The sequence below is a fragment of the Staurois parvus genome, unplaced genomic scaffold, assembly GCF_062004578.1.
Source record: "Staurois parvus isolate SC_StPar_1 unplaced genomic scaffold, SC_StPar_1.0 ptg000320l, whole genome shotgun sequence".
NCBI classification, from domain to species: domain Eukaryota; kingdom Metazoa; phylum Chordata; class Amphibia; order Anura; family Ranidae; genus Staurois; species Staurois parvus.
The window spans coordinates 1,191,784-1,215,566 of NW_028318116.1; the positions used below are offsets into that span (position 1 = coordinate 1,191,784).

General features: G+C 42.0%; 1 protein-coding gene across 4 annotated transcripts; it reads left to right on the top strand.

Annotated features, from left to right (window-relative positions):
* Positions 1 to 1,038: 1,038 nt before the first annotated feature.
* On the top strand, positions 1,039 to 23,545 carry NUDT8 (nudix hydrolase 8). Of its 4 annotated transcripts, none has more exons than XM_089683681.1 (5): positions 1,039 to 1,155; positions 6,321 to 6,568; positions 11,311 to 11,443; positions 17,351 to 17,428; positions 23,250 to 23,545. In XM_089683681.1, the coding sequence occupies exons 2-5, from the start codon at positions 6,327 to 6,329 to the stop codon at positions 23,469 to 23,471; spliced, it is 675 nt and encodes a 224-aa protein (XP_089539807.1). In that variant the 5' UTR covers positions 1,039 to 1,155; positions 6,321 to 6,326; the 3' UTR covers positions 23,472 to 23,545. The 4 variants fall into 4 exon arrangements, with proteins under 4 accessions (XP_089539807.1, XP_089539810.1, XP_089539809.1 ...); XM_089683683.1 differs by having other exon boundaries at positions 1,085 to 1,162; XM_089683682.1 differs by having other exon boundaries at positions 1,111 to 1,215.
* Positions 23,546 to 23,783: the final 238 nt, after the last annotated feature.

Sequence of the window (23,783 nt, forward strand, 5' to 3'; positions counted from 1 at the left end):
GGCTGTCCACAGCACAGCCATCCCGATCAGTGTGCTTACAGTGAAGCACACCCCCCCCCCAGTAAAACACTCCCTACATATAGTTAACCCTTTGATTCACCCCTCATGTTAACCCCTTCCTGCCCAGTGCCCTAAGTACAGTGTCAGTGCTTTTTTTTAGCACTGATCACTGTATTGGTGTTACTGGGGTGTCAGTGATGCCAAGTTAGTTCCCCCCCAGTGTCAGAATGTCCGCGGCAGTCCTGCTAAAAATCGCTGATCGCCACCATTACTAGTAAAAAAAAAATCCCAGTATCTATACCACTATTTGTAAATGCTATAACTTTCACGTAAACCAATTAATTTACACATATTGGGATTTTTTTTAGCAAAGACATGGAGCAGAATACATTTCGGCCTAAATTTATGACGAAATTTGATTTTTTTTTATATTTTACTGGACATGTTTAATAGCAAAATGTCCAAAATATTGTTTTTTCTCAAAATTGTCAGGCTTTTTTTTCATAGAGCAAAAAAATAAAAAATATACAGGTGATCAAATATCACTGAAAGAAAGCTCTATTTGTGGGGGAAAAAAAGGATGCAAATAAATAAAAAGGTGCAGCGTTGGATGACCACGCAATTGTCAAAGTAACGCAGCACCGTATCGCAAAAAATGGCCTGGTCAGGAAGGGGGGAAATCCTCTGGAGGGCAAGGGGTTAATACCAATGATGGGTATTAATGGGAGGAATAGTACCCCATGTTTATTTTCACTGATGCTGGGCCCGGGACATTCTCTACCCCCACTGGTCATAATCCAGCCCTCCTAAAGTTTGAAGGACAGTTTGAAAAGTTTGCCTTATCCAGACAGCCATTAAACAGCCTTGTAATTTTGTATGGCATCCACTAGATGGCAGCAAAAGTACATAATGCTTTTCACATACAGCCCATCACAGCGCTCTGCATGGTGTGATCAGGAGGCGTTGTCCTAACAGTGACACCTGCTGGTCATTTGGCCTGCCTACATGCCCTGAGCCATCTTTGAAGCGCCCGGAAGTTTGCTGATTTCAGCAGTAGCCATGTTGGATCCTGGCAGAAGGCATTCAAGGTCTTTCAATGGTCGAGGGAGAGTTTTGAAGAACGCAGAAGTGATTATGTGACCGGAATCAAGACAGGTTTGAAGTTTAGTATTTTCTGAGGCCGATATTGGAGACTTTCAAACTTGTCAGCTGAAGGTCAGGGCTTATCACGTGACAGTCTGCAAGGGGGGGGGGGCTCTGGGAATGTGGCTGAGGGGTCTGTTATCACAAAATAGTCTGGTCAGGAACGTCCAACCTGCACTGAAATGCACTTCACTAACAGGCGCGCAGGGGGTGCCGCCACAATGCAGTTTTTTTTTGCAATCAACCAGCGTGGTGCCACTTAGGTTGCCACCTCATCCCTTTAAACCCGAACACATATTATTTACACAGATTCTGAGGCTGATTTAACCCCTCCCCCTCCAGAGGATTCCCCCCGTCCTTCCTGACCAGGCCATTTTTTGCGATATGGTGTTGCGTTACTTTAGCTGACAATTGTGCGGTCATGCAACGCTGCACCGAAATTAAATTTACACTTTTCCCCACGAATAGAGCTTTCTTTCGGTGGTATTTGATCACCTCTGCAGTTTTATTTTTTGCACTATTAAAAAAAAATACCAGCAATTTTGAGAAAAAAATATTTGGGGCTTTTTGCTATTAAACATGTCCAGTAAAAATTTTTTAAAAAATCAAATTTCATCATGAATTTACACCAAAATGTCTTCTGCTCCATGTCTTTGCTGAAAAAATCCCAATACCTGTAAATTAATTGGTTTACGTGAAAGTTATAACGTTTACAAATGGCGGTACATATACTGGGATTTTTTTTTTCTAATAGTAATGGCGGCGATCTACGACTTTTAGCGGGACTGCGGCTGGCATTCTGACACTGGGGGGGACTGACTTGGTGTCACTGACATCCGCAGTGACACCAATACAGTGATCAGCACAGTGGCTAAATGGTTAGCACTTCCGCCTGGCAGTACTAGGGTCGTTGGTTTGAATCCCAACCACGGCACCACCTGCCTGGAGTTTGCATGTTCTCCCTGTGCCTGCGAGGGTTCCCTCCAGGTACTCTGGTTTCCTCCCACACTCCAAAGACATGCTGGTAGGTTAATTGGATCCTGTCTAAATTGTCCCTAATATGTGTATGTATGAATGTAGGTTAGGGACCTTAGATTGTACACCCCTTGAGGGTTAGGGACTGATGTGAATGTACAATATATATTTAAAATGCTGAGTAAATTGATGGCGCTATATAAGTACCTGAAATAAATAATAAATAAATCAGTGCTAATAAAAAGCACTGGCCAGGAAGGGGTGATCAAAGGGTTACCTATATGTAGGGAGTGTTTTACTAGGGGAGGGGGTGTTCTTCACTGTAAGCACACTGATCGGGATGGCTGTGCTGTGGACAGCCATCCAGAGCAGTGTGCCCGAGCTGACAGGGAGGAAGATTGTTTGTAAAAAGATTGTGGGCGGCACAGTGGCTTAGTGATTAGCACGTCTGCCTTGCAGTAAATGGGTCATGGGTTCGACAGCGCTATATAAGTACCTGAAATAAATAATAAATAAAACAGACTTCCTCCCCATTGGTGATCGAAACGGCGGTATATAGATGATTTTTTTTATACTAGTAATGACGGTGATCAGCAACTTATAGCGGGACTGCGGCGTGCATTCTGACACTGGGGGGAACTGACTTGGTGTCACTGACATTCCTAGTGACACCAATACAGTGATCAGTGGTAATAAAAAGCACTGACACTGTACTAATGACACTGGGTGGGAAGGGGTTAACCTGGGGTGATCAAAGGGTTAACTGTTTTTCTATGCATGCTGTGTGTTGGTGCTTCACTGTAAGCACACTGCTGTGCATGGCTGTGCTCTGCACAGCCATCCAAAGCAGTGTGCACAAGCTGACAGGGAGGAGAACTGTTTTGTTCTCACATTATATATATATATATGTGATTTTGCGCACCCGTGCCGCCCTGTAGCAGTATTTCTGCTATAGGGCAGTCGGGAAGCAGTTAACAGGCGAGCAGGGGTGCCGCCACAGCGCACGACAAACTGCATGGTGTCACACAATTTTAGGAAAGGGTCATGGGATTCTTTCTCTGCATAAGTACAGCGGTCCTAGCAGATGAATAGACATGCAAACGTGCCACATTACTGTGAACCAGAGCTAAGGGCCCATTCAGACTATGTTCCCTTTATACTAGCACATTATGTCAGACTTCCCTTTACCCCTGGTTCACATCTGTGCAGCCATGATATACAGAGATGAAACAAATCCTCCTACATAAGTTGTACCTGTTTATCTGCAGTGTTCTCTTCTCTACAGCATTTCAAAGTGCAGAACGTATAAAGTTTGTCTGAGAGTTCAGAAATAAGGGAGTGAAGAGCTGAAATTACACACTGCACAGCTCAGTAAGGAGAGCTCTGAGAGCTGATTGGATTGAAGAGATACACCCCCTTTTACGCAGCACACAGGAACAGAGCTGGGTTTGTCAATCTGCTAAAGGTCCCTCCACTGTCATTTTTTTTTCTATCCTGTCAGGAAATTGTGTCAGGAGTGATTCATGCTGATATCAGAGGAATAAAGCAGCAAACAGAAATGGCACTTGGTACTCTGGATTAGGACAAGCACACACTATAGATCAGGGGTGTCAAACTGGCAGCCCTCCAGTTGTTGTGAAACTACAAGTCCTATCATGCCTCTGCCTTTGGGAGTCATGCTTGTAACTGTTAATTTTGCAATGCCCCATGGGACTTGTAGTTTGGCAACAGCTGGAGGGCCGCCAGTTTGACACCCATGCTGTAGAGGGATGTGCTTTGTTCATATTTCATGTCTAAGGTTTACAACCAATTTAAAGCGGTAGTAAAGTCTTGATATACACTCATATATACTCATATCACACTGTATACCTCCAGGTAAGTTAACCGCTTTGCGCCGGCTGCACGCAAATATGCGGCCTCCTGGCAACTGGGCCTTGACGCCGGGAAGAAAAACATATGTGCTGAGACCCCAAGATCCAGATGACATCAGATTTGAAGTAAACCAGAGGTAGATTACTTTATTTGAACACAGATACAAGATATATACACTCAGGGGACAATCCCCCCTCCCTGCATAACGACACAGGGTGGGGTAATCTACATTTGGGCAGCACAGTGGCTAAATGGTTAGCATTTCCGCCTGGCAGTGCTAGGGTTGCTGGTTCAAATACCAACCACGGCACCACCTGCCTGGAGTTTGCATGTTCTCCCTGTGCCTGTGTGGGTTTCCTCCGGGTACTCCGGTTTCCTCCCACACTCCAAAGACATGCTGGTAGGTTAATTGGATCCTGTCTAAATTGTCCCTAGTATGTGTATGTATGAATGTAAGTTAGGGACCTTAGATTGTACGCCCCTTGAGGGTTAGAGACTGTTGTGAATGTACAATATATATGTAAAGCGCTGCGTAAATTGACGGCGCTGTATAAGTACCTGAAATAAATAAATTTACTAACAAGAGACACACAGGTATTCAAACTTCACACCAGCAGATAGTCCCATCAGGAGGGAGGGCTGCTGGAGACACTCCTTCACCAAGCTAATACAGCTAATAAGCCAAACCAGACACACAATAGAACAATGGGATGCAGGCACATAACATTAAACAATCAACAACCCCACCTACCTCCTAAACATGTCTACACAGTCTGAGACAAAGCCCACACAATGTTAGGACAGATCACCCTGTACCCCTAACAGGCACAGGGTGATATACACATAAGAGGGATATGGGAAGCTGAGACAGGGGTCTCCCCACCTCTCCAAAGTGAGCTGGGTTCCATGGGCCCCCCACCCAAACTGACTCTCATCACAGAGCCCACTTGTTCCAGGAGAAAATTTCAGCTAGTCCTTGCAATGTGGCATTGCAATCAAAGATGGGTGGACATCCAGTGGAGGAGGCCTATTTCTGTCTATAGCTAAGCTTTACCATAGGTTCACACCTAAGCGTTTTCTGTAACATTTTGCAGAAACGCAGTACAGTCCATGTAACATGATTTCCTTTGGGACACATTCACATCTGTGTGCTTTCACCCAATGCGTTTTTTGGAAAGGGTCGGACTTTTTTTAATGCAAAAAGGTGCATTTTTTGTTCTATAGACTTCAATTGAAACGCTACAGAAACGCATGTATTGCATTTTTGATGCGTTTTAAATCTGCCTAGCAACAAGAAAAATAAAAAAAACCTTACAAAATGCATCAAAAACATGTAAAAAATGCAGGTGCAAAAATGCAATGCAGAAATGGCTCAACAGGTGTGAGCCTAGCCTTATAGTTCATAGAATCTAAGTGTTTCCCTTTTCTAACTTCCAGTAGAAAAATAGCAACTGGAACTGAAGATTGATTGATTTATTCTGTTGCCTACACAAATATTTTTCTTTAAGTGCAATGTTAATATTTTTATTATTTAAGGCCCATTCACATGGGCATTCTGATCAGGTGTGCCTGTCCACTTTTCAGACGGACCTGATTGGACGCTCCATGCAGATATATGGACAGGCGGATGTAAACAGACTTGTGTCCATTGGTGGGTGTACCACCTACCCAGGGGCGTATTTACCACAAGGCAAACAAGGCATTTGCCTAGGGCGGCATTTTTCAGAGGAGCTGCAGTGCCCCTATGGAGGAAGGGATGGAAGAGGGGACACATGCGGCTTGGGGAGCAGGTGGGATCTGAGAGATGCTGCGGGCTTCTTGACACTCGTTCCCGGGGATGCCCAGATCTGTGAAGGTGAGTGTCTTTCTCTCTCTGGCTGGGAAGGGAGTGGCCGGTGTATGCGGGCAAAGGTAGTGGAAGGCTCTCCCAGTTGGCAGGGGGTGTTGTTGGTCAATGTCAGGCTCTCTCCAGGAGAGGGGGGGGGGGCAATTTAGTGTTGCCTAGGGCAGCACAAAACCTAAATACGCCACTGCACCTACCTCCGAGTCTATCCAGGTTGGGAAAAAAGTCCTTTTACACCCAGCCCCCCATAGAGCTGTCATGGGTCTGTCCATGTCCACCTGGCACAAACTGTGTTGGGAAAGGATGTCAAATAACTGCATCCATCCCAACCTGCTCACGAATCCCTTGCTGATTGGAGAGGACTACACTCTTATGTGAAAAGAGCCTTACTCTAATCTTCTTGTTACTTTGAATCTGTTTTCGTTTATTTTTACTGTTATATATTTGTTTTCACACTTTTACATTATAATTTCACTGTATTTTGCAGATTCAAATGAGTCTTCATCTGGCCATCATCTGTCGTAGACTGTGCACCAAGGTTCCTCCTAACTCACCCGCTGAAAGTCTTTGCTATGAGACGGAACAAAGGTGTCGGGAAGTTCTGAGCAGAACGGTGCTACCAGACAAAGCATCGGCAGGAGTTCTGGTGACGTTATGTACTTTCCACGGGGCCCCCGCCTTTCTCTACACCCTGCGCTCCTCCAAGCTGAAAGGGAGGCACAAAGGAGACATCAGGTAGGCAGCAGTCTACCTATACACTGTGCGGGAAATGAGCAAACTGTGTAGTGCTTCCAAGGACTTGTCCGTTCTACTTTAGACTTTTTCTTGCTCATTTTTAGTAAAAAGATTACAGAACACATATAGTTTTCCACAAACAAGTGCTCAGCCTTCTTGGCTTGCTCCTGCAGTGTTGCTGCTATGGCCTGTCAGAAATATAACCTCCTGTGCTTGGGTGTGGTGCTCAACTACTTCCAGTCCGGACACTTTTACCCCCTTCCTGTCCAGGCCAATTTTCAGCTTTCAGCGCTATCACACTTTGAATGACAATTGCGCGGTCATGCAACACTGTACCCATATGAATTTTTTAGCATTTTTTTGAGACAGCTAAAATTTTATTTTGGTGATATTTATTCACCACTGGGATTTTTATTGTTTTGCTATATAAATGAAAAAGTCCAAAAATGTTGAAAAAAAGTGTTTTTCTTATAAAATTTTGCAAATAAATAATCTTTCTTCATAAATTTTAACCAAAATGTATTCAGCTATCTTTTTAGTGAAAAACAACCGAAATTAGTTTATAACCAAAAATTATAATTTTTCAAAAAATGTTTTTACATTTTTATTTAATTTTTTTATATTATTGTTTTTTTAACGTACTGTCACCCTAACAGTACAGTGTAACCATAGTGACACTGTACTACTTGTGGGGGGTGATGAAGATTTTTTTTTTTGCACTTAAAAATAAAGGCTGTAAAAGCAATAATTTCTCCTTCTCTCTGTGTCTTTCTGAGAAATACTGTGCAAGCTGTGGTTGGTCACATGGTAGAAGGCTGTTGTGAATAGCCTTGCACCATGTGACCTCTGTGATCATTCACAGATTTCACAAATAGTAAGCAATGATGTCAGGAAGTGACATCTTACTTATGCAGGCCATAGAATATCGACATCACTGCCAGCAACCACCGATTTTTCGTTTATCGGCCGATAAACGACCCGTCTATGATCACATGATCGGGGACCTCACACAGAGGTCCCATACAACGATCTGTGTTCCACTGTGTCCGGAGGACACAGAGGGCACCGGATTGTTGTGCTGTGCGTTCTCAGGGAGCGCGTATAGGCTGTGAATGCAGATGCCGTTTATAAACAGCCACCCACTCCTGCGCTGCTCCCGTCCGGCTGTTTATGTGCATGGGCTGGACGGGAAGTGGTTAAAGGATAAGTTCACCTTTGAAACATGTTACATGTTCCTCCGGTTTTTAGGGTGGAACATGTAGTATTATTATTATATCAGGTACTTATATAGTGCCATCAATTTACGCAGTGCTTTACATATATATTATACATTCACATCAGTCCCTAACCCTCAAGGGGTGTACAATCTAAAGTCCCTAACTTACATTCATACATACACATACTAGGGCCAGTTTAGAAAGGAACCAATTCACCTACCAGCATGTCTTTGGAGTGTGGGAGGAAGGTGGAGTACCTGGAGGAAACCCACGCAGGCACAGGGAGAACATGCAAACTCCAGGCAGGTGATGTCATGGTTGGGATTTGAACCAACAACTTTAGTACTGCCAGGTGGAAATGCTAACCATTTAGCCACTGTGCTACCCTATGTAAAATGTTCCCATAACCGCACCTGCCACCCCCCCCCCTCCCTCTGACAGATAATATGGGGAGAAGTTTCCCTGTACTATCTATCAGATTTGAAAACGGCGTGTTTGTGCTGGGGGTTTCACACGGCCCCGTCACTCATTCACAGAGATCTGTGAATGAGTGCCTACAAGTCCCGGCAGCCTTAGCGGCTATGGGCTTGTAGTTTTGAATGAACTACCATGGCGCTGTGGTAGTTCATTGAAGCTTCCTGTCAGTATATCTGCTTGCTTGTACATCCCGTACCGCAAATAGATATTCTGACAGGTCTGCAGGAGACCTGCATGGCATCAGCGATCTACTGATCGCTGGTGCAACGCTTTACAGGTTCCTTTGGACAAAATGTACATTTTTTTTTTTACCTGCACAAAATGTGCACTGATTATTTTTGTTCAAAAGGTGAACTTATCCTTTAACCACTAGCCTACAGGGCACTTATATCCCCTTCCTGCCCAGGCCAATTTGCAGCTTTCAGCGCTGTCACACTTTGAATGACAATTGCGCGGTCATGCAACACTGTACCCATATGTAATTTTTATCATTTTTTTGTGACAGATAGAGCTTTATTTTGGTAGTATTTAATTACCTCTGGTTTTTTTATTTTTTCTTAAACAAACCAAAACCCACTGAAAATTTTGAAAAAAAAAGTTTTTTCTTAGTTTTTGTTATAAAAGTTTGTAAATAAGTGATTTTTCTCCTTCACTGATGTGCGCTAATGAGGCTGCACTGATGGGCACTGATAGGCTGCACTGATGGACACTGATAGGTGGCACTGATGGGCACTGATGAGGAGGCACTGGTAGGTGGCACTGATGGGCATTGACAGGCATCACTGATGGGCACTGAAGGGCAGCACTGATATATGGCACTGATAGGCGGCACTAACTGGCACTGACTGGCACTGTTAGGCGGCACTGATAGGTGGCACTGAGGTGCACTGATAGGCGGCACTGATTGGCAGCACTGATAGGTGGCACTGATTGGCATTGATAGGTGGCACTGATGGGTGACACTGAAAGGCAGCTCAGATGGGCACTGATATGTGGCATTGATGTGCACTGGTAGGCACTGATATGTGGCACTGATGGGCACTGGCACGAGGCACTGATGAGCACTGACATAAGGCACTGATGGACACTGATAGGTGGCACTGCTGGGGCTACACTGATCATCAGGGCACACTGATCATCAGTGCCCTGATGATCAGTGTACATGTCCCCTTCGTGGAAAGCCGATTACCAGCTCTCCCGATAACCGGCATTTCCCTTGGACATAGCTGATCACATGATCGAGCCGACATCTTCGGCTCTTTCCGTGATCGGTGATCACGCTCCGCCAATCGCCGCGCTGCGCGCTCCCTGAGCCACGCATGCGCAGTGAGAATGGGAGGACATCACATGACGTCTTCCCAGAACAAGAGAACAACCTTGCCCCCATCATATTACTATATGGCAGGCAGGAGGTGGTTAAAGAAAGAAAAGACTCTCCTCTTGGCTAATCTTGTAGGTATAGCGCACAACCGTCTTTCTGCCTTCTCAGGACTGTGGGTATCCTTAGGCAAGCTATAAAACAACAAAAGAGAGGGCGCATGACCTAGTGCATTACCATAACTGAATTTTATTAAGCAAACAACAAGTGAATATTCACAAACGCATGTCATGCACAAGCATTTCTAGAAAAGCTGAAGAGACTGCCTCTAAATCCACCATATTTCGCTAATGGCATGTGAAGACCTCATAGCGTCCAGGAATGGCTGATGTATTTTGAGGGTCAAGGCCTCTTCCTCAGGACGCTATGAGGTCCTCCCATGCCATCAGCAGAGTATGGTGGATTTGGAGGCAGTCTCATCAGCTTTTCTAGGTTGTGCATGGCATGCATTTGTGAGTATTCACTTGCTGTTTGCTTAAAAAAATTCAGGCATGGTAATGCACTAGGTCGGTGCGCCCTCTTTTGTTGTTGCATTCATTGCTGCTTTGGCCCGGAGACTTCAGCCTTTTTTTTGTTATTCCTCAAACTTTCTTGTGCACCCCTGTACCTCCTGCTGCCTCCTTGCAGCCTTACAGAGACCTCAACTGTAGTTGACTCCCACCCAAAAAACCTGTGAAATCAGTGTGCAAAATGTGGACCCAGTATTGGAGGTTTCCTCCTCCCAAGTCTCTACAAAGCCTCCAATCTCTGAGAAAACCAAAAATTCAATTTCCTCTGTATGATACCAGCACCCCAGAGCCCCTCAACTTGCCTCTGTGAGAACCCTGGGTAACTCAAAACCCTTATCTATACCATGACAGGGCACCATGCTGTCGCCACTGGCTTCACCAAAATACAACCTATGTGATATTTTAGATTTCATGTGTTATTTTTTAGTTTTTGTGAACAGAGTCAATGCCTTTACTTTTGGTAAAGCTGAAATTTAATTTGCCCTCTCTGGTTCCTGCAATCAAAAAACCCTTTTCATGACCTTATCTTAGATCCAGTGACATCATCTTGTGTCTTGGCTTCTCTATGTAATGCACACAGATCATGGCTGGTGGGAGGGGCCAACAGGTTGTGTATGTTTTCCTGTCATATGATCCCACTCCCCTGTGTCAGCCAGCGCAGATTCAGGGGCGATAATGGATGGGCCATTGAAGCCTATGGGCGAAGTCGCTTCAGGCTTTGCTAGCCATTATCTGAGTGCACCCTTCTGGAATTCCACTTTAAAGAGCTCTCTCTGCTACTTGATCTCTGAGCACAAGAGGAGAAAATCTACTCATCTGCTTTAGCTGTGGTATAATTATTTTTATTTTACAACAGCCTGAAGTAAGATTGTGCTTCAAAGGTGGTTGCGAGGGTGGGAGCTAAGCAAGCATTATATTTTATTACATTAAATATATAAAAGAAAATTATTTAGGCAAGTTTTTTTTTTGTTTTTTTTTTTTAAGGATAGGGGGATACAGTAAAGTAATTTAAAAAATATTCATATTTTATTTTTATTTTTTTTATGGTTGAACTGGGAGGACGTTTGTCTTTTTTCAGCCAGACTAACTATGTAACTATGTATTACTTACTCTGAATAGATTTTAATATTCTGATTTGTGTTTTATATTTTAAATCTTTAGTTTCCCAGGAGGGAAGTTTGACGCATCTGATAAGGACATCATAGACACGGCTCTGAGGGAGGCAAGAGAAGAACTTGGTGTGCCAGTGGTTCGTAGTATGGTTTGGGGTCCTATGAAGCCAATCACTGATTGGGTAAGAAAAAGAACTTCAGTATACTAGATTTGCTAAGTGCGTGTGTCAGTTTTATTACAGTTTAAATGTTCATTTTTTTCAATACCAGTAAAGGATAAGTTCACCTTTTAACAAAAAATAATAAATGCACATTTATTTTTTTGCAGGTAAAAATATGTGAATGTATTATTTTTTGTTTCTGGAGCCTGTAAAGCATTGCACCAGCGATGTAAAGCATTGTGACAGCTAGCGGGAGGGAGAACTAGCTGTCATAATGGGGATCAGGAGGGTGTGGAGGCTGGGCTATTGGTAACATGTTACAGTGGGGATCGAAAGTTTGGGCACCCCAGCTAAAAATTTGTATTAATGTGCATAAAGAAGCCAAGGAAAGATGGAAAAATCTCCAAAAGGCATCAAATTACAGATTAGACATTCTTATAATATGTCAACAAAAGTTAGATTTTATTTTCATCATTTACACTTTCAAAATAACAGAAAACAAAAAAATGGCGTCTGCAAAAGTTTGGGCACCCTGCAGAATTTATAGCATGCACTGCCCCCTTTGCAAAGCTGAGACCTTCCAGTGTCATGGATTGTTCTCAATCATCCTCTGGGAAGACCAGGTTATGTCAATCTCAAAGGTTTTAAATGCCCAGACTCATCTGACCTTGCCCCAACAATCAGCACCATGGGTTCTTCTAAGCAGTTGTCTAGAAAACTGAAACTGAAAATAGTTGACGCTCACAAAGCTGGAGAAGGCTATAAGAAGATAGCAAAGCGTTTTCAGATGTCAATATCCTCTGTTCGGAATGTATGTAAGAAATGGCAGTCATCAGGAACAGTGGAAGTTAAAGCAAGATCTGGAAGACCAAGAAAAATATCAGACAGAACAGCTCGCAGGATTGTGAGAAAAACAATTCAAAACCCACGTTTGACTGCACGATCCCTCCAGAAAGATCTGGCAGACACTGGAGTTGTGGTACACTATTCCACTATAAAGAGATACTTGTACAAATATGGTCTTCATGGAAGAGTCATCAGAAGAAAACCTTTTCTACGTCCTCACCACAAAAATCATCGTTTGAACTTTGCAAATGAACATATAGACAAGCCTGATGCATTTTGGAAACAAGTTCTATGGACCGATGAGGTTAAAATTGAACTTTTTGGCCGGAATGAGCAAAGGTACGTTTGGAGAAGAAGGGGCACAGAATTTAAAGAAAAGAACCTCTGTCCAACTGTTAAGCATGGGGTTGGATCAATCATGCTTTGGGGTTGTGTTGCAGCCAGTGGCACAGGGAACATCTCACGAGTAGAAGGAAAAATGGATTCAATAAAATTTCAGCAAATTTTGGATGGTAACTTGATGCCATCTGTGAAAAAGCTGAAGTTAAAGAGAGGATGGCTTCTACAAATGGATAATGATCCTAAACACACCTCGAAATCTACGGGGGATTACATCAAGAGGTGTAAACTGAAGGTTTTGCCATGGCCTTCACAATCTCCTGACCTCAACATAATTGAAAATCTATGGATAGACCTTAAAAGAGCAGTGCGTGACAGACAGCCCAGAAATCTCAAAGAACTGGAAGACTTTTGTAAGGAAGAATGGGCAAAGATACCTCAAACAAGAATTGAAAGACTCTTGGCTGGCTACAAAAAGCGTTTACAAGCTGTGATACTTGCCAAAGGGGGCAGTACAAGATATTAACTCTGCAGGGTGCCCAAACTTTTGCAGACGCCATTTTTTTGTTTTCTGTTATTTTGAAAGTGTAAATGATGGAAATAAAATCTAACTTTTGTTGACATATTATAAGAATGTCTAATCTGTAATTTGATGCCTTTTGGAGAATTTTCCATCTTTCCTTGGCTTCTTTATGCACATTAATACAAATTTTTAGCTGGGGTGCCCAAACTTTAGATCCCCACTGTACATTTTATACACTAAATATGGGTGTAACATGTACCAAAAGGTGAATTGATCCTTTAACAGATAACTTCAGAGAACAGTTGAGACAGAACATCGGCAACTGATTAAATACATTCTTAAAATACCTGCTATAGTGTTCTGCTACCAAAAAATTTTGTAATTCTGCCAAGCCAGTCTTGTGATTGGGGTACTTTGTGACAACACCTAAAAATCCTATTCTAAATTATAGCTTCCTTTCAATCTGTTCCATGAAGGTGCAGATGGACCCCAAAATTGCACTACTGAGCATTATTTCTGAGGACATCCCTACTGCTGAGATGCACTTATTATGGAATAAATCCCTGTATTTAGCCCGTAAACCTATCCTTCAAAAGTGGATCTCCCTTACGCCACCAACTTATAGTCAATGGTGTGATGCTCTCAATTTTAATTTGAGTAAGGGGTAACTGACTTGCAAGCATAGGAACTGTTCCAAAAAATTAGGAAAATATGGTCTCTGTGATTGGAGTTTGATTCCACATTCTCATCATTTATCCCTGGGGATGGTTGAGGAGAGTTAGAGATCTGTTATGTCAGATACTGAGTCAATTATACTGAAAAGTCTCAACGTTTTGCCTGCAACAGAGAGATAGGATAAGAGTTTTATTGATGTATTTGACCATACTGGTTCTGAGAATCTTGTATATAAGTGAGTAATTTTACACGATATCTATATACTGTATATAAAAATATTTTCTGGCTAAAAGACCTATTGCCTCATTTATTGCACTCTCTCTTGTTTTTCGTTTTTGCTGTTAAAATATTTTCCAGATTTGTGCAAGCTGGTTTCGGCGTAATATTGTTTCAGATAACGTTTTTATATATATATATATATATATATATATACAGTTGTGTTCAAAATAATAGCGGTCAGACATCACTAACCTGATCAATCACTGTTTTTGGTAGAAATGATATTTCTACATGGCAAATAATTTACTAGCAGGTGTAGTAGAGTAATAGAAATCCAACAGACCCAACAGTCATGACATGCATGCTGCTGATTCTGTGTAATTGAATCACTAATTGAAAGGGGCATGTTCAAAATAATAGCAGTATGGAGTTCTATTAGTGAGGTCATTCATTCTTTGAAAAACAGGTGGCTATTATTGCCTTTATTTAAGGAAGGAAGGCAGCAAATGTTGTACATGCTGGTTACACTGCATTTCTCTCTGAAATTCTGAGGAAAATGGGTCGTTCCAGACATTGTTCAGAAGAACAGCGTACCTTGATTAAAAAGTTGATTGGAGAGGGGAAAACATATAAAGAAGTGCAGAAAATGATAGGCTGCTCAGCTAAAATGATCGCAAATGCTTTAAAATGGCAACCAAAACCTGAAAGACGTGGAAGAAAGCGAAAAACTACCATTTGAATGGATAGAAGAATAGCCAAAATGGCAAGGACTCAGCCAACAATCAGCTCCAGGAAGATCAAAGAAGGTCTAAAGTTACCTGTGAGTACTGTTACAATTAGAAGACGCCTATGTGAAGCCAAGCTATCTGCAAGAAGCCCCCGCAAAGTCCCACTGTTGAAAAAAAGACATGAGCTGAAGAGGTTACAATTTGTCAAAGAGCACATTGACTGGCCTAAAGAGAAATGGCGCAACATTTTGTGGACTGATGAAAGTAAGATTGTTCGTTTTGGATCTAGTGGCCGGAGACAGTTTGTCAGACGACCCCCAAACACTGAATTCAAGCCACAGTACACTGTGAAGACAGTGAAGCATGGTTGCGTAAGCATCATGATATGGGGATGTTTCTCATACTACGGTGTTGGGCCTATTTATCGCATACCAGGGATCATGGATCAGTTTGAATACATCAGAATACTTGAAGAGGTCATGCTGCCTTATGCTGAAGAGGAAATGCCCTTGAAATGGGTGTTCCAACAAGACAACGACCCCAAACACACCAGTAAATGTGCAACATCTTGGTTCCAGACAAACAGGTTTGACGTTATGGAGTGGCCAGCCCAATCCCCGGATCTTAATCCAATAGAAAACTTGTGGGGTGACATCAAAAATGCAGTTTCTGAGGCAAAACCAAGAAATAGAGAAGAACTGTGGAATGTAGTCCAATCATCCTGGGCTGGAATACCTGTACACAGGTGCCAGAAGTTGGTTGACTCCATGCAACACAGATGTACAGCAGTTCTCAGAAACAGTGCTTATACAACTAAATATTCATTAAGTGATTCAAAGGAAAGCAAAATCTTCAAACATTTTTCAGTTTATATAGTGAATGTTTGAGTTTGTAAAGAAGAATACAAACACTGCTATTTTTTTGAACAGTCTAATATTCACTTTGCTTGACTTTTTTTAGAGGAACAACACAAATTTGATCTATTTTTCTTCATGTTTTGATTTGGAATAGAATGTATAGTGTTCCCAATTTGTGTGTATGGAAATAAAAGCTATTAGAAGGATTTTGAGCTTTATTCACTTTTTTCAACACACTGCTATTATTTTGAACACAACTGTATATAGTCTGTTGTTTTGTATGAAAATGCAAAAACACCTTAATAAAAATTACTCGATTAAAAATAAATTATAGCTTCCTTTGTCACTTACGTGCTCAAAGGATAGAGTTGACAAAGATGAGTTATTGTCCAGTGAGCAGCAGAGATGACAAGAAACTGCAAAGCTAAGCCAGGAAGCAGTTGTGCTGTGTTGCAAACCACAAGACTGACTGGACAGAATCACAGAAAAAGTCCTTACAGGATGTTAGGAACTGGATGTCTTCAACTTACAAGCCGACTTCAATGCACTGTTTAATTGGGTAACTATGTGGCAATGAGGTTTAATGTTGATAAATGTAAGGTTCTGCACTTGGGGGCTAAGAATATGCATGCATCATACATACTAGGGGGAGTACAACTGGGGGAATCAATGGTGGAGAAGGATCTGGGAGTTCTGGTAGATCACAAGCTTAATAATGGCATGCAATGCCAAGCTGCGGCTTCTAAAGCGAGCAAAATCCTCTCTTGTATTAAAAGAGGTATAGACTCCAGAGAGAGATATCATTTCCCCGGTACAAATCATTAGTAAGACCTCATCTGGAATATGCAGTCCAGTTTTGGGCACCAATTCACAAAAAGAACATTGGGGAACTGGAGAAAGTACAGAGTTACATAGTTAGACTGGCTAAAAAAAGACAAAAGTCCATCCAGTTCAACCATTTAAAAAAAAAAGTTATACTCCTACACCCACAGTTGATCCAGATGAAGGCAAAAAACCCAGCAAAGCATGATGCAATTTGCTCCTGCAGGGGAAAAAATTCCTTCCTGAACCCCCGAGAGGCAATCGGATATTCCCTGGATCGACTTTACCTATAAATGTTAGTATCCAGTTATATTCTGTGTATCTAGGAAAGAATCCAGGACTTTTTTAAAGCAATCCACTGAGCTAGCCAGAACCTTATGCTTACTTAAAATGTTCAACTCCACTCCTTGCATCCCACAGTGATATCTGTGCAACTTACTGACCTACAAAAACGGCACCCACATTATGCAGGGGGGCTTTAACAGCCTTGCAATCTTGCAAACCCTTAGCTTTGGCATACTCCATCCAAAAGACACAGGAAGCAGGAAATCCTCAGTTTGTCTACTGAATATGGAGGCAGCCATTGCTACCCTCCTTCAGAAAATGCTAGTTGCCTGGCTGTCTCTGACTTCCATACTTTTTGAGTTTCTGATCCAGCTCACACATACAAACCAGAAAAGTGAAAGAAGAGTGACAAAGGCCTTATCTGCATACTTGTTCCAGATCAACAATTCATAGTACTGTACCAGTTTGAATGTCCAGCAACTAGAAGACAGTACTGTGATCAAAATGGATATACTGTATGGACAACCTACTTTTCTGTTCCTATATTTTATAGATGGGCCCATGTTCTGCAAAATTGCAGTCAGTCACTTAGATCATTGTCAGTACTACAGCTAATATTTTTGTTTTCTTACAGACAGGGATGGTCATAGCTCCAGTTCTGGCAAACATAGGCTGTCTCGAGGACCTGGCTGCCAAGCCCAATCCAGAGGAGGTGTGTATAGTACAACATGGCCTGAGAGAAATATGGGGGTAGACTTTGTTATTGATATTTATTACCGCACGTCATTGACCCAGAATTAAGAATTCTGACTTTATTTGCTTTTATGTTTGTTCCAGATTAGTGACTCAAGCTGGCCATAGATGGATTGAAGATCGGCTGGTTTAGCCGGGACCGGCCAAGATTTGATCCATCTATGGACAGGCTTTTCTTTTGATTGCTGCTGGTCGCTGTAGACACTAGCAGTGATCATTGTATTCTCTGCCATCAGAATACAATAGCACTGCTGGAGGGATTCCCCCATCAACACTGACTGTGTTGATGGGCAAATTAAACAGGAAAGAAAATTGTTTGGGGGACAAGTGGCCAGTGGGAAGTTGTGGAGGAGAGGGGAGGTTAGCACCAGCCAGCATGCTAATCAAACAGGCAATGGGATAGCAGTATCTATGAAAAAACGGAGGCTACTGTGGGCTCTTACAACTCACTAAAGTATGTTGGCTTTTTGAGAGCCATTTTTATACAGCCGTTAGTAGAATGATGATTTGTAGTATAACTGCACACATTTCTTCCTATTTGAATGAAGGACACAGCCATCTGGACAAAGGGGCGCCACTTGGCAAGCACAACCTAACCTCCTGCATCTCCCTGGCAAGAAATATATATAAATTGTTGGGGTGCATTATTTTAATTCTTCAGTTATGGCTGTTACATATAGCCAGAATCAGTGAATATATGACCTACAGTAATTTAATATACATATGAAAATATAAATGCAAAGAATAAGAACGTTGGGAATACAATAGTAAGATACCATAGATATCATGCATTGTCCAACATGCCTCCCAAGGGGTATGATCGGTTGTCAGGGTCGTATACTCCACCAAAATGTGTGTTTTTTTTTGTTTGTAGATTGGGGAAAGATTAAAAGGGTACCAGAGGAAGGTGAAGATTACTATTACCTACGCTAGTACATGTTTGTTCCCTCCTCTGGACTACATCTGGTCTGGTCCTTCATGTGGGCTTCCCAATGTCCTTTTTAGGACTCACTGGGCTATTTTTCTAGTGCAAGAGGGAGGTCAATATTGATTATACAGTCAGGTCCATAAATATTGGGACATCGACACAATTCAAAAATTTTTGGCTCTATACACCACCACAATGGATTTGAAATGAAACGAACAAGATGTGCTTTAACTTCAGACTGTCAGCTTTAATTCGAAGGCATTTACATCCAAATCAGGTGAACGGTGTAGGAATTACAACAGTTTGCATATGTGCCTCCCACTTGTTAAGGGACCAAAAGTAATGGGACAGAATAATAATCATAAATCAAACTTTCACTTTTTAATACTTGGTTGCAAATCCTTTGCAGTCAATTACAGCCTGAAGTCTGCAACGCATAGACATCACCAGACGCTGGGTTGCATCCCTGGTGATGCTCTGCCAGGCCTCTACTGCAACTGTCTTCTAGTTCCTGCTTGTTCTTGGGGCATTTTCCCTTCAGTTTTGTCTTCAGCAAGTGAAATGCATGCTCAATCGGATTCAGGTCAGGTGAGTGACTTGGCCATTGCATAACATTCCACTTCTTTCCCTTAAAAAACTCTTTGGTTGCTTTTGCAGTATGCTTTGGGTCATTGTCCATCTGCACTGTGAAGCGTCCAATGAGTTGTGAAGCATTTGGCTGAATATGAGCAGATAATATTGCCCGAAACACTTCAGAATTCATCCTGCTGCTTTTGTCAGGAGTCACCTCATCAATAAATACAAGAGAACCAGTTCCATTGGCAGCCATACATGCCCACGCCATGACACTACCACCACCATGCTTCACTGATGAGGTGGTATGCTTAGGATCATGAGCAGTTCCTTTCCTTCTCCATACTCTTCTCTTCCCATCACTCTGGTACAAGTTGATCTTAGTCTCATCTGTCCATAGGATGTTGTTCCAAAACTGTGAAGGCTTTTTTAGATGTCGTTTGGCAAACTCTAATCTGGCCTTCCTGTTTTTGAGGCTCACCAATGGTTTACATCTTGTGGTGAACCCTCTGTATTCACTCTGGTGAAGTCTTCTCTTGAATGTTGACTTTACACACATACACCTACCTCCTGGAGAGTGTTCTTGATCTGGCCAACTGTTGTGAAGGGTGTTTTCTTCACCAGAGAAAGAATTCTTCGGTCATCCACCACAGTTGTTTTCCGTGGTCTTCCGGGTCTTTTGGTGTTGCTGAGCTCACCGGTGCGTTCCTTCTTTTTAAGAATGTTCCAAACAGTTGTTTTGGCCACGCCTAATGTTTTTGCTATCTCTCTGATGGGTTTGTTTTGTTTTTTCAGCCTAATGATGGCTTGCTTCACTGATAGTGACAGCTCTTTGGATCTCATCTTGAGAGTTGACAGCAATAGATTCCAAATGCAAATAGCACACTTGAAATGAACTCTGGACCTTTTATCTGCTCATTGTAATTGGGATAATGAGGTAATAACACACACCTGGCCATGGAACAGTTGAGAAGTCAATTGTCCCATTACTTTTGGTCCCTTAACTAGTGGGAGGCACATATGCAAACTGTTGTAATTCCTACACCGTTCACCTGATTTGGATGTTAATACTGTCAAATTAAAGCTGACAGTCTGCAGTTAAAGCACATCTTGTTCGTTTAATTTCAAATCCATTGTGGTGGTGTATAGAGCCAAAAATGTTAGAATTGTGTCAATGTCCCAATATTTATGGACCTGACTGTAAGCATTCCAAGAATTTCCTCCTCTGGACTGCACAATATTTCTACTTAACATTTCTCCTTTGCAATATATCCTTGATATATTGATATTGTGGAAAAGCATCAAGTTGTGATACAGGGAACATTCCTTTAATGAGGACTCTACTCTTTGTATTCTAGAATTTCAAATGCGGAACTGTGCTGGTTATCACGGGAGAATAGTGATGTTTATACAGGGTTTATGTCCCCCAAATCTACAAGGGGGAACATTGTGAGATCTGTGGAGTGTGGTTTTTGTTTCTTCATGTTTTTAATGATGTTTTCAGTAAAGAAGTCGTTTGAGTTCCTTGACCATCTGTCTACTAAGTCATGTTTAGATCAATACAATAACCAAAAACCTTTGAGTCCAGGTTGAGTCCATAACTAATCATTTTAGTTTGGTTTGCTATTGAATTTCTGATTGTGGACTCCCAGACTACACACTGTTTGTAGACCTTGAGGCTTTTTCTTGGGAGGTATTACAGCTTGCACAATTCCAAAGCTTTTGCAGACCAAGGCAATGAGTTTTTCAACATTAGCAAGTATGTTCTGCAAAGCTCCCTCTTCAATATAGTGACATTGTGGGGAAGAGAAACCCTCTGAAGCTTCCTCCAATACTGCCTTGATATCCTCTTCACTCCCTTCTATGTCTGCATCCTCTAGGACTTACATACCAGTGTCTGATTCCAGTTGAGAAACTAGAGTAGGAGAAAAAGGTGGGGTGTTTTCAAGCTCTGGACAAAGATGGCTGTATCAAAGCCATAATCTGTCCAAGGAACTAGGACATACTGTAAATGCAAAATAGAACTAGAATCGGTTGCTGGGACCAGCGTTAAAACCGGGTCCTGCCCTGGTGAAAGGAATGCATTGTCCTTCTGAGGTTGAGTATTGTACAGGCCTTCGGCAGAACAAATGTGTGCCTGCGGTTTTGAGTTGGCTCCCTTTCGCTTGGTCTCAACCATGGCTAGGATGTGTTATTGAAGAATTCCAAGAAAATAAACTACTCCATCTGATTTCTCCTTGAAGAAGAGGTCCATCACCTTATTAAATGTGTGATTTGTCCATGCATAGTGATCTTCCCTTAGCTCCACCACCATGAGCAAGAGTTGTACCCTGTAATTCTAAATATAGGGAAGTTGACTAGCTCCCCTTCCTCTGATGTGCTAGTGATTGTCTGCTCAGGTAGCTTGCTGTGACATGGGGTGGGAGCCCTGTGTAAGTGTAAAGCTGTGACTTTGAGCTTATACAGCATATTGTCACAACCCTGGCAGCTAATAGACGCTAAAGCTTGGCAGCTAACAACCTGTTAAAATGGTGTACACATAGTCCTGTGCTTGAGGATGGACTCAATAAGGTCTACAACCACATATCGGCTGCCTTGGAAAGTGCATGCCTTGCTGCCCTCAAAGGACCTGGGAACTCCAGACACACTGGATGCAATGAAAAACAGAGGGCGCACAGGCCTAGTGCATTACCTAAAAAAACGTTTATTGATAAAAAAAAAGTATTATACTGACAGAGGACAATAATGTCAAAGGCACATCATAAAAGAACAGCACTGTCCAGTCCACACTTGGGGATGTCCGCAATGGGAACCCTGGACCTCCAACAGGCTAAACGTGTTTCAAGGACTTGCCTCTTCCTCAGAGGGTCCCTTTACAAATCAACTTCCACATATTTGTTTCCTACAGCCTCCATAAAACTTAATTTATTCTCTCTGGAGAAGAGTTTGAGGGGGGATATGATCTCCATGCATAATACATAAGGGGGGATATGAGCTCCATGTATAATACATGAGGGGGGATATGATCTCCATGTATAATACATGAGGGGGGATATGATCTCCATGTATAATACATGAGGGGGGATATGATCTCCATGCATAATACATAAGGGGGGATATGAGCTCCATGTATAATACATGAGGGGGGATATGATCTCCATGTATAATACATGAGGGGGGATATGATCTCCATGTATAATACATGAGGGGGGATATGATCACCATGTATAATACATGAGGGGGGATATGATCACCATGTATAATACATGAGGGGGGATATGATCTCCATGTATAATACATGAGGGGGGATATGATCTCCATGTATAATACATGAGGGGGGATATGATCTCCATGTATAATACATGAGGGGGGATATGATCTCCATGTATAATACATGAGGGGGGATATGATCACCATGTATAAATACATCAATGGTTCATATAGTGAACTCGGTGTAGAGTTATTCACCCTGAGGTCATCACAGAGGACAAGGGGACACTTTACGTCTAGAGGAAAAGAAATTTAATCTCCAAATACGGAAATGTTTCTTCACAGTGAGAGCTATGAAAATGTGGAATAGACTCCCTCAAGAGTTGGTTATAGCCAGCTCAGTGGATTGCTTTAAAAAAGTCCTGGATTCTTTCTTGGATACACAGAATATAAGTGGATATGAACATTTATAGGTAAAGTTGATCCAGGGAATATCCGATTGCCTCTCGGGGGATCAGGAAGGAATTTTTTTTCCCCTGCAGGAGCAAATTGGATCACACTTTGCTGGGTTTTTTGCCCTCCTCTGGATCAACTGTGGGTGAAGGATTTTAAATATATATATATAATTTTTTTTTTTTTTTTAATGGTTGAACTGGATGGATTTTGTCTTTTTTCAGCCAGACAATGTAACTATGTACTTCTGCCATATATGATATTACTCCCAACAAGATCCATTATTAAAAAAAAACTGAGGGAAAAAAAAAAAAAAAAGACTGTGTGATGGAATTGGATCAAACCATTTAATTACTGGAAACCAGTCTAAAGGATATTATAAGGAAAACAAAGAGTACTTGTCTGCAGGGGCCCTGAGGGCCACACAATAAGTACAAAAAAGCTGCATGTTGGCACCAGGGTTCTGAAGAATGGTGTCACTATTTAAGCTATACTGGAAAAATAACAGAACAATCTGGGCAAAAGGTCAAATATTTTTCCATTTTAAGTAATTAGTGTATTTCACGGTTCTTTTTTCGCATGTTTGGTATTTTTCATGTTTTTATTCTCTTTCTAGGTGGAATCTCTCCTCACCCTCCCTCTTTCTTTGGCCTGTACAAGCTCTTGTCAGGGATACACCTATTTCCGCCAGCATGGCCGCTATGCCTACACTCTACCAGTTTTCCGCCTGCCAGGTCACAAGGTGTGGGGCCTCACTGCCATGATGACAGACTCTGCTCTCTCGCTGCTCCTCCCTGGAAGCTATAAAAGCGTCCTCAGTGGCTCTCGCTCACGATAACGTATTGGAATAAATGATGGATAAGACAATACTGTCGCTTGATTGCCACAATAAAGTTATTTTTTTATTATAAACTCGGTCTGCTCATACACAAAGCTCTTCCTGTTTTTGCACTGGTTCTAGCAAAATGAATATGCATTCTTACAGCGGTTTTTACAGGATATGTGTACCACAGGTGCAGTTTTGCCTTTTTTTCTATTGATTTCAATAGTGAGGCGCATTTTTTTTTTTTTTTTAACCAAACCTGCACCAAAAATGCAGAAGGCAGGATTATAAAAAACGCACCTGACCTGCAACGAAACACAAAAGAGG

Excerpts from the sequence above, each read along its gene's own strand:
- NUDT8 (XM_089683681.1), top strand. The coding sequence starts at position 6,327 with ATGAGTCTTCATCTGGCCATCATCTGTCGTAGACTGTGCACCAAGGTT. Across the intron at positions 11,444-17,350 it reads TGAAGCCAATCACTGATTGG|ACAGGGATGGTCATAGCTCC; the intron begins GTAAGAAAAAGA and ends GTTTTCTTACAG. Across the intron at positions 17,429-23,249 it reads CCAAGCCCAATCCAGAGGAG|GTGGAATCTCTCCTCACCCT; the intron begins GTGTGTATAGTA and ends TTCTCTTTCTAG.